General features: G+C 42.5%; 1 protein-coding gene across 2 annotated transcripts; it reads right to left on the bottom strand.

Annotated features, from left to right (window-relative positions):
* Window positions 1-2,405: 2,405 nt before the first annotated feature.
* LSM11 (LSM11, U7 small nuclear RNA associated) lies at window positions 2,406-15,013 on the bottom strand. 2 transcript variants are annotated; one of them, XM_017679926.3, is made up of 5 exons: window positions 14,554-15,013; window positions 9,334-9,473; window positions 7,372-7,455; window positions 6,704-6,962; window positions 2,406-3,827 (listed from the first exon to the last, which is right to left on the bottom strand). In XM_017679926.3, the coding sequence occupies exons 1-5, from the start codon at window positions 14,990-14,992 to the stop codon at window positions 3,802-3,804; spliced, it is 948 nt and encodes a 315-aa protein (XP_017535415.2). In that variant the 5' UTR covers window positions 14,993-15,013; the 3' UTR covers window positions 2,406-3,801. The 2 variants fall into 2 exon arrangements, with proteins under 2 accessions (XP_017535415.2, XP_036881072.1); XM_037025177.2 differs by having other exon boundaries at window positions 2,406-6,962.
* Window positions 15,014-15,441: the final 428 nt, after the last annotated feature.

Below are 15,441 nucleotides of genomic sequence, written 5' to 3'. Positions count from 1 at the left end.
TGGAAGTTGATGATATTCTTAAGTTTTAACCCAGGGAGAGCCAAATGAGGAAGTGCACAGAACTCAGGAAACCTGGGAACAATCTTTCAGACACTTGTGTGCTAGAAAAAACTGATGACAATAGCATTCTGCTCTGTCCAATTGTCAGACCTGATCTCAGGATATGGAACACAAGCACTGGGAAGTGAAGGACAGTGCTGAGCAAAGTGGTGCCGAACATCACAAAGCAAGCTAAGTGCTTGCTGTCTGGGCCAGCACTTTCTGTCACCAAACTGATGCAGCGGGTGGTATTATCCTTATTTTGGAAATCAGGAAAATGAGGCTCAGAAGTAACTAGTGGAAGATCTGTGGATAGTGGGCTCCCCCCAGGATTGCCATATTCTGGAAATTAACAGATCATTAAGCTGAAAGGAAATTCTACAAGATTGACAGACCGCTTGCCAAACCTTTCTGCTGTGCCCCCTTTTAGGTCTCAGAGGAAAGACTACAGGCCTCCAAGTAATCTTTATTTTTCTGTAGCTTTAGCACATACCTAGTTTAGACTTACCAAGTTTCCTTAATAAGATGCATTTAGAGTTAAGGCCGAGAGAAAGCATTCTTCCCATGTGTTGGAGAACACTGGAAAGAAAGGCATGAGATAAAGCTAGTAGAATCTCATTTTTAGTTATTCACTTAGACCAATATCTATTACTTCACATACTATATTTCTCTTCACGCTAGGCTGCTGGGAAATTATTTCTTAAGGTACAGGAGAGAAGGCCTTTGAAGGCCTTGACATGAAGTGCTAGGAATTACTAGTACTGCCCATCTACCCCTGCCACACCAGGTGCCTAGCCTAAACAACAGACTTTTCTGTGTCTTCTATGAATTTTCTTTCAATGCAAGAGCGGATTTGCTTGCAATCTGGAAATGCAGGCTCAGTTCTGGTCATGGAATCATAAAAGAGAGCTACCATCGTTCTCACAACTGGGCTTTCAGGCATCAACATTGGGTAGAACTGAATTGTTTCCAAAAGTGGGACAGAGGCTATTAAAAACAGGAGCTTTAAGACAGTTTTCCTGGAGGAATCCTTAGGTAGCAGCTGCGAAGAGGCTGGGTGGAGCTGACCATATTCTGAGAAGAAATGAGGAACCCCATGATGTGAGAAGAGCGAGAGACTCCCTGACACAGTGGACACTGGGCGATCTCTGCTCACCACTGATCCCCAAGCACATTCACTGGCAGATCGTCATCGATTCACCTTAGGCAAATTCAATATTGTAAGAAACATTTATGTTGCCACTTGGGTTGATAATAGCTTCTTTTTCTTTGAATACTTCAATCTAGACTGGGAAGCATTTAATGATGAATTGCAGCAGTGATTGAAGATCTGGAGACTCAGGTCCTTCTAGAACCTCTGGCTAAGCAGTTCTCTTTAACCCACTGCCATCTAGTGTTAACTGGGGAGACTGAAAAACACTTCACTTAAATCCAAGAAGACAATGTGTCTGAGCAAACCGGACTTTTTTTCCTTACCACACTCCTACCCAGGACGCATAGAGAAGGAGTAATATGTGTATCTCATTCCACTGGTTTCCATCCCCCTGCCAATATTTAACTGTCACTGTACATTTTAAATGTCAAGCTAGCTGACTCTTCTGCCTTTATGTTGGTTAATGAGGACATTCTCATTTAATCAGAAGTCTATAAGATACAAAACAAATAAGCAGGGGCCAGGACTGCGGCATGTGAGTCTTGTCTCACATTCGTAATGTACAGTGGTTAGAAATTTCCTATATGTCAGATAAATCCAACTTAATGTATTCTTTCAAAGTGGAGAATGGGGTCTTGACAGTTACTCTGAGGCTTCACTCTCCAAGGATCAGTGTGATTTTTGTTTGTCTGCCTCATACAGGTAGCTCAGTTCTCACATAGAAGAGATCAAGGAATGAATGTGGCTGGGCAGTTCACTTCCTGTACATGCACAGAGGAAAGTTAGTGGCAGATTCAAACATTTCTGGAACCATGTGAGGATCAAGCGTGGTAAAATCCTCATAAGGGAACAGCATCAATGGTGATCTCAGCAGATTATGAGAAGTGGATTAATGCTGGTAAACTATGAGGTAGAATAAATTCACAGGGCAATTACCAATGCGTGGGGCATAGAAGAGATAATTCACAATTTGGGCCAGGTTCTTTTTCTAAGCAAGAACTTCAAACAAACTTTCAAGAACAAATGCTGTCTCAAGGACAGTGATCTAAATGTGTGGACCTTGGTACAGAAAAGACACAAAGTTACAATAATGAGATTGAAGAAGGCTTGCAATGTTTTTAAGTTTCTAAATTGGTATCTTCACTTGGTTAACAGACTCCCCTGCATCCTCCCCTCCACTGCTCCCCAAAATCAGTGGAGACAAAGCAGCCAGTGCATTAGTACAATCATATTTATTATAGTTTCTAGACTCCCATATGACACATACTTAAAGCAGAACATTGCAAACTGACGTTATTAGCAGCAATCTTCCCTAAACAGGAAGGGTTTCTGTGAACTTAACAATTATGAGTAATTTCAAGACAAGATTACAAGTCATGATTTTTTTTTAGCAGCTGGTATATGGATAGTGAGATTATAAGTACATAGAATCATCCAGGTTTAGCCTCATGTAAAAGTAATAAGTCATAGGGAAAAGGGGTATTCCCCAGCTGTCAAACAGAAGGTTAATGTCTTTCAATGTCAGTATGAAATCAGCAAGTCACTTTTCATGTAAAGTCACTTACTATCTGCTTTACTGTTAGGACAATACAAAAAGAACTGGATAACTGCCCTAGAATCCAGCTCATACATAATTCAGTCAGATAATCATTGTTTAAATACTACCCTTCAGAATTTTTAGACATTTTTTCCCCCACAGCTCTAAAAACATAGCATCAGACATTTGTTCCAAAGGACTAAAAATCAAAAGCAATTGCAATATATTGGAAATAGCTCTCATAGCTTTCCTGAGGGACAGTTCCCATCATTCCAGAGAGTGTTTTTAAAGCAGCACTAACTCTGGAAGCTTATCAAACTAGTTTTTATTCCAAATAAAGAAAAGACCAGTTGAAAGTCTCAAGTATTTATTTCTTTTCACCTAGATCTCTGTACCCCAAAGTCATTTCCTGACAGAGTGCTTTCATTTTTATTAGAGGAGTGCAAGAGAACTTACAAACATTCAAAAAATACTCAAAACACTGAGAAGTAAAGGAGGCTCAACCCTTCCTCAGAGCCCAGGAAATCATGACAGGAACTTCAAAGGCTCATCTTAAATCCATCTCCTCACATTGCCGCCAGAAAGTAATGGCAGACACCTTTGCAGCACAGGCTAACCATCTCACACACGCTCACCTCTCCCTAAGATCGTCTCTGAAAGGAAGCATAAATGCGTCCCAAATACTGGAACAACCTAAAAGGCAAGTTCTCCCAGCGGTAGAGCAGTAGAATCACTTTGATGAACAAAGAAAGGCACATGAAGTCATTCTGGGTGTGAAACCATATCTTCCATTGCTCAATCCTTTGTTTTCATCTAGCAAAGCTGGACACTCCTGAGAAGTCCTCAACAAGTGCACAGGTAGGCCTGTGAATTGTCTTGGAAACATGTCCCCCTGTGTAGAGATTACTTTGAAGAACTAAAGTTGGATGTTCAAATAAGTACTATTCCTGCCATGTGTCCCAAGCCCAAGTCCGTGGAGAATACTAGAAGCCAGTTCTGGGGCACTGCAGCTGCCGAGGGCTCCCCTCAGGTGTGCTGGCTGGAGGCCACCAGGACTCCACCGTTCTGGCCGTTACTCTCCTGTTTTCTTTATTTCTCCTGAGGAAGACTTCAGTTATTTCCATAGCAACTTATTATAATGTCCTAGATGATGACATTTTTTGACCACACATAACATTATTACGACCTATTTTTTCTTACTTTTGAAACATTTCTCCTATAATAAAGAAAGGCAATACTTTTTCTAAAACCTGACATCTCTCAAAATAATTATCATGCTTTGTACAAAATAACACATTTACTAGATAGTACTCATTCTAGAATCACTGTCCAAACCAAACAAATAAATGGGGGCATATGGGCACATAAGGCAGTTTTAAAATAATTTTCAATTTTAAATACAATTTAAAAATAATATTCAGAATCAGAATTGTTAAGTTGGGCAGAAAAGTACAAAATCAGTCCATCTATGGATAATTGAAAATCATATGCAAACATGAAACCCAGCATACGTTTAAAGTAAATCAGGTTAATCGGGCACTAAAATTAATGGAAACTGATATTCCTCTTAATTCCAAATTTTTTACTTTATTGTGAAAATTTAGTGTCCATTCCAGCATCTAGCTTGGACAGGAGGGCAAACAGATGGGGAGAGTCAAACCAGGAGACTGGTAAAGAGGCAGAGGCAGGGTGCCTGATGATTAAACAATACAATTATTAATTGGGGAACTGAGATTTTAGACACACTATTTAGAAAATAATTTAGAATGGCAGATTCTAAAGATAACTGCTTGACTCTGTAATCTGAAACCTCCCTAATATTCAATGCATCTGATCTGGCTCTAATAAGTATATTTAAAATGTACTTTAAAATAAAAACAAATAAACAATACAGAACAGCCCCAAAAGCCCCCTTTGGGGGTGTGCCATTTGTAGATGCACATTCTCCCTCTGGTACTGCCAAGTAAACCCCTTGAACAGTTCCAGAGATACTTCCTGAAAATGACCAGAAAAGGGTTCTGGGGCTGGGAGATGGGGGAAGCAGCAATGTTACTTTTTTTTTACTGAAGATATTCTTTGAGAACTTCCACTGTCCCTTAGGAGAAAGGAAGAGAATACGGAAAACAGTTCCTGAAGCTATCACTGCCTTCTGATGACAAGATCATAATTCTGACACCCACAGAGATTATTTTCTTATGTAGTACCTGCCTTGCTCATAAGACATAGAACTCTAACCAAGCTGTGATACAGAGTCTGTAACAATTACTCATGGCACTTTAAATACATTTAGAGACTTCTAAATGTCTTCCTAAAATTCTTTGTCTCAGTGCCCCTGTGAGGTAGGTGTCTGCTGGGGAAAACGTGAAGCACAGAGAAGTTGAGCCTGCTCTCCTTTCACTGTGTGATGAGCCAGTAGCCCCGCCGAAGGATGAGGTACCCTAGCTTCCTAAACTCTGTTCACCCTACTTCTCAACAGGCTTAGCTGAGTTACACAACAAACACAGCAGAGGAAGGTCTTCTTTTCAAACATTTTAACTAGTTAGTTATTTCTTATTCTCACTTTGAACATAAGGTATCCAAAACAATACAAATATAAATGAAACAAAAAATCAATATTGCCTAACAGTCTGTGTCAAGATGTAGCACCTACTCTGCACTGCTAATTGAAAAAGCATATAATATGATTCAAGTATAAGTATTAAAGGGTGCTATGATGTCTTGTCACTCAAATCAGAATGTGAGTTAAGTGTCCTTTATATATACAAGTACTTTGTGAGAACCTCTGTGGCCTGACACAAGGGAATAAAAGTACCACCCCTTTTTCATGGCAAAACCATTCTGAAAACTATTCTATACAGGCCAGCCATGCCTGGAAAGGACTCTCAGACATGTGATACATTTATATTATTGAGTTCAAGCAGAACTCTTTGAAGCCAGACGTCAAGGTCACAGTCTCCTGCCATAACGTTCATAGAACAGGTCACACTACATAAAGAGGGACAATACACAGGGCACATGCATTAGCATCAGGCCATGGAAGTGACAGAAAAGGACGAGAGGCCACCACGTGAGCACCTTATAGTCCCATGTGGTGAGCCATTCTCAGAAGCTACCTCTGGTAAGGGGAAGACTGATGAGGCCCCACAGAACTTTCCATAATAAAGTGAGGGATAAAACAGAGCATTCATTGCTGGATGCTTTGACAGTACCACCTATCTAAATACACTCTTACATAATCTGGTAGCTTTCTTAGTCTTACAGATATTCAAAGATAATAAATTATATTTCTTGAACAAGAGAGAATGGTGTAGAGCAAAATTCAAAGGTCAGTTACAAGCTGTGGGTGCTGGCTCTGGCACAATTTATGCTGCTACTCTTAGAATCAAATTCATGAGTACTTGTAACACTAGCTTTTAGAAATGAGATCATTCTTTTTTGAGGTGTTGTTCCCTCATCCTATAAGTCTCTATGGAGTGAATTCAGTTCATGAACTCAACCAGTTCACCATGACTCCTAATTCAAATGGAAGATCTTATATTTGGTTTGAGTGTCTGAAGTAGACAGGCCACGATACCAAGTCAGATGCCTATACCTCTGCACAGCTTTTACCTGGATATTAAGGCAACATCTAACCTCCCAAGGCCTATGTCCCCTTGAGGGAGCTCATCTCTCCAAGGGCCCGAGCCTGGCTCTATGCTCTGCACATGCAGGACCAGAGGGACACATTTCAACTCAGAGTTTTCCTGGGATACTAGGATACAGTATAGCAGCGATTCATGCATTTTATTTCTAAAAACCAATGCTCATGTGAGGCAGAGATGGTCACTGTGCAAGATGAACCAGCAGGACATTCTCGCCTCGAATGAAAATCTGATTTATATGTCGAGTGAATACCTGCTGGTAATCAACTTTGGGCCTTCGCTTTTTTTTGCAGGGCTGTCCCCTGGAAAGGGTGGTAGCCCTGGAAAAGGTACCTCCAGCACTTGACCCTTCTGTCCGTGTCGTCCTCCCTGACAGCTCTGACTTGGACTCCTCCCTTGCAGATGCCTGCAGGGAAGACGGGACGGAACGGGAACGCTTGCGGGAGCCCCGGTCAGTGTCTCCTCTTCCCCACACTGAGGCCACCTTCCAAGTGGATGTCTGGGAGTATCTGGACAGAGTGGAGTCTTCAACTGCAGACTTTGAATCTGTTTCCTTCTTGGAGGAATCCTGAAGCTTTAGTCGGTCAAATAGCTATAGGCAAAGTAATGACAAATATTAGTTTTCTCTTTAGTCTACAGCAACCCCTTTCTAATATACAGAGAAAGTACAAGATTCCTTAATTATGCTCTGTGGACTCCTTGCTTTGCAATTTTAAAAAGCTATAGTGAATTTTCTATTTCTATGGTGTATAACAGAAAAAGTTCTAAAGACTTACAAGAGGAAACCTGTTGCTCAAATAATATGCAGGTCAGCAGCACAGACTCTCAGCAATTAGCTGGATGCATGAGAAGGAAGACTAGTGAAGACATTGGTCCAGGCACACATGGTTGAGAGCAAGAGGGCTTTCCCACTAGGAAGCACTGGTCACCAGGCTCAGTGACCTCCATGCCTAAGCTTGGAAGCATGCTGGGTTCTTGGTACATCAGGGGGAACGGTCTACCTTAGTAAGAGTCAATGAAGAATCCCGTTCGTATGCTTTGCCTAAAACAGGTTTTCGGTAGGTCTCATCCACATCAGTAAGTGCCTAGAGAAACAGCCCAAAGGGAAACAGTAAGGCAGAATTAAAAATACAGCTTTTTACAGCTTTCAGGGAAAAATTTAAAAAGCAGAATACTATCTAATTGTAGCGAAACTAAACAGGTGGCTCAGCTCTTGGACAGAAAAAATGGTAATACTTGGCACCCTTTGAGTAGGATTTCCAACCTGCTACCACCTTATAGGATGGGTTTCTTTTATAATAAGGGGCTTTTACAAATACATGGGAGACGTTCTTAACTTTCAGTGTTCATATATATCTAGGAAGCTCATTAAAATATAAATCCACAGCTACTTCCTTGAGATTCTGCCTCAGTAGGTTTGGGATGATGCCCAGCAACCTTCTTTTTAACCAGAAACCCCATGACTCTGGTGCAGTATGTCCTTAGACCGTATCTGAGAAACACTATCCTACTTCTTCTTTCCCTTCCTCAGGAAGTATTTTATGTCTTATGATAGCAAATAATAGATATTAACTAGAGTTACACAAGAATTACTGGTGAACTCTTGTCACTAAGAGATCAACCTAGGATAGCCACTGGGATCAAGTAAGATTGTGTATCAAATTAGTTTGAAAAGTATAAATCACCCTACAAATATAAGCTGACAGCATTATTATTACCACACCATAATCAAATATGTTCTCCTAAATTCATTTCATTCAAAGGTAAAATTATAATAGCAAAATATTTTTTCCTACATTTTAGAGATGAGAAAACTGAGCCTCAGAGAAATTACCTTACCTAGAGTCACACAGCTACCAAGAGGTAAAGCTAGGATTGAAATCTGGGTCTTCTGATTCCATAATGATGGGAATACCATAATGTGGTCTGAGGAGTCAGAGAGACCTGAAAACCCGCACGAAGCTCTAGTGCTCTGCTAGCCGACTGTGTGTCTGGGCCCGGACTTCAACATCTCTAGTCCCAGTTTCTTCATTTGTGAAATGGAGCAGCTCATTCATTGAGATAATATATATAAAGCTCTTAGTACAGTATATGGCACATAGTAAGTGCTTAATAAATGTTAGCAACTATTATTATTTTCCAGGAAAATGTATTGATGGGGGTAAAACACAGAGGAAAGAAAAGTTTGAGATGGAAGACATATGCAGAAGAAACACTAGAAGGCCCTGGTGTTCCTATTTTAACTGCCTTAAATTATAATTGTGTTATAATATTTCCCTTCTCTCCTACAAGTGTCTAGTAAACAGACAATAAGCCTCTAGAAGGGGAGACATGTAGTACAGCCTTCATAACGAACACCGTGCAAAGTGCCCACTTCTCCATTATCCTTATCTATCTTCCTAAATACTGGAGAGTGTGAGTGTTGAAATTTCTGTACCTAGCACTGTGCCCAGCCAAAGTGGGAAGTCAACAATATTTTTCAATGAATGAAAGAATGGCTGGTAGAAAATCATATGAAATTATGAAACAGATGAAATAGTTATTTGTTAAGGCTGGGTTTCCCAACCACAGCACTCATGACATTGTGGACTAGATAATTCTTTCTTGTTGGAAGGCTGTCCTGTGTATTGTAGGATGTGCAGCAGTATCTCTGGCTTCTACCCAGTAGATACCAGTAGCACCCTGTCCCACAGCTGTAACAGTCAAAAAATTACCCCAGACATTGCCAAATGTCCCTGGCAGGGAGGGGAGGGCAAAATCACCCTTTGTGAAAACCACTGCCTTAAGGAAAAGGAAGCAATAAAAATAACTTTTTGTTGTTGGCCAAGAGAATGCAATAATTCTAGTACTTCAGGGAAGTTATTCTGCAGGTTTTTCTAAATAAGGTTACCCAGGTCATTTAGACATATAAAAAGATTTAATCCCTAGGAGGTTCTCCAGTCCCTTGAGAAAGGCTTAATTACCATATTCCAGAACTTGTCAAATGCAACGAGGAAGCCTGTACATACACCCCGAAGTCCCTTGAAAGTTCGTATGTGAACATTCACTTTCACTCCTTCCCGGATGCAACGATGGAGTTCACCTAAAGGGCTGCCTTCATGAACTGAAACAAGAGAAGAAGTCAGCGTGGCATGAATACATGTTCTCATTCCCAGAATCAACAACCGAGACCACCCAACCATCTCCAGCGACACAAGGCAACACAGCATAGCGGCAACCTTGCTGTGCAACAGGAGGGTCCAATGGGCAACGCAGCTAATTAAGGCAACACACTGAGATGAAATAAGACCCCACCAGAATGTGGATAAGCCATGTGTGTGGCTATCATCGATATGCTTCACTATTTGTATATCCTATATTCTATGATATCATTGATTTTAAGGTGTCATTTATTTAAAAACTTTCTGGGGCCAAAAAAAAAAAAGCACATTAAATGTACACATTAACAGCTAGATTCTTCACAGTTCTGCACCTTGTTAAGACAACCTTTTTCAAGTTAATTCTCATGTGCCACATATTCAGCTCTAGTCTTCCAAAATAGCAAAAACTTTGTTCATATGTTAAAAAGAAACAAACTGTGTAACACAATTGCCCTGAAACATGTGCAATCCTCTAGAAAAGAATATCCTTTTGGCCCCCACAGTCTAAAGTACTCCATGCACGAGCTCTCTGGGGCCATGAGTGTTTCGTGTACATCATCTTTACACCAGGAGGAAGAGGTCTGGTGGTATTCCAAGCCTTGATGGTATAGAGGAACCTGCTGAGCATCTGGCTCCTATGAGACTACTGATAAGCATCACGTAAAAAGAGCACTATGATGATTCATGAGAAGAATGCTTAGACTATAAACTGCAGCTTTTACTGTGGTGGACTTTTTTTTTTTTCAAAGCTTGGGAGCAGGGATGAATTTTATTTTTATTATTTCATGTCAATCTAGCCTTCAGAATATGAAGACAATACTATATAAAACCTCCCAAAGGAATATCATACACACTCTCACATTCATGAATAAGGAGTCTCAGTCTTTTCCCTCCCAAGTTTGCAAGGTAAAATTCTTTGGAGGTTATTACCACTGATAGTAAACAAACAAAAAATCTGTTTTGTTTCCAGTGGTATAAAAGAGAAAAACAGCCCTGCAATTCAGTTTGGAAAACTATGCTGGTTACTCTTGACCTCCTTATCCCTCACTCATGGGTTGGCTTATAAATGATGTCATTGACAAATTAATAAAAGAAAATACTCTTGGAACAAAATGACTTAGCAGATGAGAAGTAGGAGCCTATGTCAGACTGAAGATTCAGCAAGAAGGCACAGTTGGAGGCCACATGGCAGAAACAGTGGCTTTGGAAAGGAACATGAGAATCTTGGTCTGACTTTCATCACTTGCTCTTCCTCCAGCAATAACTTAGAATTCTTTGGACCTTTGAGTAACTTGTTCTGTACAAGTCCAAGTTCCCTCATTCATAAAATGAGGTTAGACTAGTTAACTTAGATTCATTTCAGGAAAAAGTCTTTGTAATTCAATTTCTTAGAAACTGATCATGAGGCCTGAATTAATCCCTTTGTCTATACACAGTCACTGTCCCCAGCCCCCATATATGTGTTTACACAAACAGTGGAAAGACCATTTTTTTTTCTAACTTGAAAAATAGAGGGGTACAACTTCTCCCCCTGCACCTTCAAAGTAGAGAGGAAGGACAAGCAAACATCTTAACAGAAGTGTCTTATTCTAGTTAAATAAATGGCAAACTCAGGTCTTTCAACTCTCACATCTGTACCTTTCTCTTTAATTTTTTTTTCTTCCAAAGATTAAATAAGATATGATTCTAGGAAGAATTTCTTTCCTTGAATGATCAAAAATACAACACTAGCACCACCTATCAGAGCAAACTGTTAAGGCAAAAATGAGCTCCATATTCTGAATCAGAATGCACATTCTGAATCCTGGCTGCCTCTGTGACAAACTCCAAATGATATGTAAGCCAGGCTTCTAAACTTAATATGATGAGAAAAAAAAAAAAAGCCAAAAGCCAAATCCCCTTCTCCATTGCCATTATTCCTGGGTCACACCCTTCCACCCTTCCAAATCCAGGCCTTCTAAACTCCACTCTCACTTCTCCCTGCTGCGGCCATCACTAAGTTCACATAGAAGATTCTCAGTAAATAGGACCTGCCCTTTCCTTCTTCTTTCTGCAACCAACAGCCCAATCCAAAGCCTTATCTGGTGACTGGTTTACTCGGCAGTCTCCCACTTTCCCCTCTCACATCAACAATACCATCGTCATCATCACATCATCAGTTACTAAGCCCTCACTATGAGCCCAGCCCTGTCATAAGTTTAACTTTATGTTCATAAGTTTTTAAATCCTTACAACTCTAACACATAGATGCTATTATTTCACCCCATCTTATAGATGAGAAAACTGAGGTTCAGAAAGGTTTAAAGAATTTGCTCAAGGTTATTTGCCTAGTAAACAGCTGAGCCAACATTCAATACAGTTCGTGACCTGGGGCTTTTAATTATGACAGCCTAAAAATAATAATGCATAACAACTTACAACAGTAAGTGACATTCAACCTTCACTGAGAATTTCCCTATGTGCTAGGGAACTTAAATGTTGTTAACGCTTTGCATGGGTTAACTAAGTTAAACCTCACAACTGTAGGTAGATACACTTTACAGCTGAACAGACCCCAAAGACTTTAAGTAACCTGCCTAAAGTAAAACAGCTAGAAAGTGGAGGAGGCAATTTTTAAAACAAAAATAGGCCAGTGGGCGAACCCCTGAGCCTGTGCTGTACTCTACCTCTTTATTTACAATTTATTGCTAGAGACTTAGCTATTAGAAACATTTGCCCAGAAGTGCTTTATCTGAAATATACACCATGGTTTCTAGTCTCTGCCGTGACAAAGTCAAACAGAAAATCTCTGATTGGGTCTTCAAAGCATTCTAATAAATCCCTCTCTGGACTCAAGTTCAGTTCTCATTGCTCTAGACACACACCCTCTGCCTCACATATGTGGCACCCTCCACCCACCAAAAAAAAAAAAAAAGCAAGCAACATTAGAATGCATCATATCTCCTCCTCCCTCTCTGACAAGCATAATGGTTAAGCACATAGGCCCTGTAGCTGGTAAACCCAACATTAAGTGTGAGTTGCAAACTAGCTAGTATGTGACCATGGGCAAGTTCTTAACCTCAATAAGATTGTTTCCTCATTTATAAAGCAGTGCCTAAGGGTAAAATGAAGTCTAATGCATCTAAAAGGCTTAGCAAACTGTACAACACACACTTAATAATGGTACTTACAATCAGCAACAATAAAACTATCACTTGACTTACAAAGGGGCATGAGGAAACTTTGGGGTGATGGATTTTTTTCAGTATCTTGACTGGTGATTTCACAACTATAAATTTGTTAAAACTCATTTAAAAAGGGTGAATGTTGCTATTTGTAAACTATACCTCAATAGACTGATTTTAAATTAAATTACTATTATCCTTAACCATGCCCTTCCTACATTAAGACCTAAGTTTAGTTGATCTCTTGTAGAAACTTTTTCTTGAATAAAATTAATCATCACCCATTCTTCTGTACTTTTTTTGCTTTCTGAAGATCATCAACTCTTTGTGATGTCTACTCATCTCTATCACGTACACCAACTGTTTACAGTGGCATGATTAAAATTTTCAGTGCGTAGGGCTTATTCTGAGATCTTGATTCCAGTTATGTATTTAATTGTGGAAAGCCAACAAAGCTGGTAGTAAAGCGCTCCATAGGTAAAGCTAAAATCCCCCACCACACAGAAATATGTCTCCACCATCTTGGTATCAAGCAGTAACTGGCAAAACAGAAATGTTACAATCTGAGACTCTGGGTACATTTCACAGATCTGATAATGGCAAAAAGTCCAGGTAAAATAAGGTCCTCCAAACTTCTCTTTAGGAACATGCATACTCTCTTTGTATCATAGATGGGCAGGCAGTCTGGGGTGCACCCAAGTGGGCAGAGATGCTCTAGCTCAGTAAGTCATCTGACAAAGGCACCCCTAATAACACACAGCTTTTCAGGATGTTTCTCTCTTAATAAAACACATTTCTAGGAATGAAACAAAATATCCCCTTGCTCAGCACAATCCTCCATTCCAAAGGCAGTAATTTAATAATGTTATAATTTAGCTATCAGGGTACAGATGCTTTGAATGCCTAAGTAGGTCATTATGTTCACAGGGCAGATGTCAGAGCTGCTTGCCAGATAACAAAAGATAACCCTGGGCTGTTTTTATTTCATTTGTAGAAGGCCTAACTCACACATTAGCAACCTCTGCTGGTTACAGCTTTACTTTAAGGATCTGTTAGGAGGCTCCAAGAAATTCCCTTGAGCCATTTACACCTTAAGAACTTAAAATAACCTGTGCATCTGATAACAGGAGCCTGACAGACACAGTCCTGCACCTATCCTGGCAGAGGCTGTAAACCAGTGTCTGTGTTTCAGTGGCATTTTGCGCTTGCTGCATTCCAGCACTTGTGATTTGGTAATGTGAACATATGTGTATCAAGACCCTGCGGCACTTCTCCTGTTTCTAGCACCTGAGAATGAGAATGAGGTACGGCACGGGCTATTAAAGTACTCCCCCTGTGCTGTCTGACCAAATCTCCCCACAATCCATTCCATCATCCCCAAATATTAACGAAATACTCTCCTTTCCTGAATACTGTCTGTGACCCTCCCTTCTGTCTCTGGTCCCCAACACGTCTCATCACCTCTGCAGACACTCCCTATCATGTCCCGTTTCCAAGACTCCCCACCTCTCCACACGCCCTGTCACTCCTGCACATCCTCTCTGCAGGTTTAGCACCTCTGCAGCCACTTCCACGGACCCCATTAGCTTTGCAGACCTCCTACACCCGTTCCCCACGCAGACGCCTCCCGTAGCTCCTGACAGCCGTCCCTCCACAGCCTTGCCACTCTTCCCCAACTACCACTCAGGCCCTTCACTGCTCGAGACGACCCTCCTTACAGCCCTTTGCAACTCAAGACGGTCGCCGATTATCTCGCACCGTTTACCAAGACCTTTCCCCTGATACGCGCCTAGCCCCGGTCACCCTGCAAACGCCCCCCGGCCGGCACCTTCCGGACAGCCGCCCTATCCCGGTCCCTCGCCCGTCCTGCAGGACTCACGGGGCATTCGCGTGAGCACGTTGCGCGGTGCCTTCCTGCTCCGACCCGGACCCCGCCGGCGCGCCCCGGCGTCCCCGTCCCCTTCCTCTTTGGCTACCATAAGGCGGCGGAGGCGCTGGATGCGCTCGGGGTCCGGGGCGGACGCATCTGGGCGGCGGCGGGTCCTGCCGGAGGGCCCTGCGGCCGCAGCAGGGGTCCCCGCGCCAGCGCCCCGCGCGCGGCCGCGCCCGCCGCCCCGGACCCCGGTCCTGAGGAAGCTCTCGTACTCGGCCAGGTTGTTGAAGCAGGGCGCGTTGGGGTAGGGGATGGGAGGCAAGCGCGGCGCGTACAGGGCCAGCAGCGGGTCGAAGCTGTCAGAACTGACGTCCAGCCGCGGGCTGGGCGGGCGTGCCGGGCTGCCGGCGCGAGCCGACCTCGCCCCCGGCTCCCGCTCCTCCATGTTTGAAAGGCCCGCAAGCCGAGGCCGATGGGAAGAAGGAGTGGGGCCGCCAGAGGGCGGCACTGCGCAGCCGCAAAGCGGGGTCGCACTGCGCCGGCGCGGCCGCCGGAGGGCAGCATCTGCCCAAGCTCAGCACAGCCCCAGGGCGCGGCGAGCTGCTCAGACCCGTCGGGCGCCCCATCTCCTCAGCGCTTAGGTGACAGGTTAATCTGCTCGAATGCAGTGTTTCCCCATCTATATCATTATCACTTAAGGAGTTTGCTAATACTCCAGATTCCCCGGGGATGGAGTCCGGGCCCGGCATTTTGACAAGCTCTCCAGGCGGCTCTCTGCTCCGGGGAATTTCGCTCCGCTAGCTTGAGCTGGTGGGAAGGGGCGGGGGAAGAGGGCGACGAAGGCGCCAACCTGCTTTCCTGTAGAGTACCACTAGGACAGCCTACCTGGGCTCA

Source organism: Manis javanica, chromosome 1 (assembly GCF_040802235.1).
Source record: "Manis javanica isolate MJ-LG chromosome 1, MJ_LKY, whole genome shotgun sequence".
NCBI classification, from domain to species: Eukaryota; Metazoa; Chordata; class Mammalia; order Pholidota; family Manidae; genus Manis; species Manis javanica.
This window is presented reverse-complemented; position numbering and strand designations above follow the sequence as displayed.

Coding starts and splice junctions, on each gene's coding strand:
- LSM11 (XM_037025177.2), bottom strand. CDS start 14,992: ATGGAGGAGCGGGAGCCGGGGGCGAGGTCGGCTCGCGCCGGCAGCCCG. Junction 9,474..14,553: donor CGTGCTCACGCGAATGCCCC/GTGAGTCCTGCA, acceptor CTCTTGTTTCAG/TTCATGAAGGCAGCCCTTTA. Junction 7,456..9,333: donor TTGACAAGTTCTGGAATATG/GTAATTAAGCCT, acceptor CTGTTTCTCTAG/GCACTTACTGATGTGGATGA.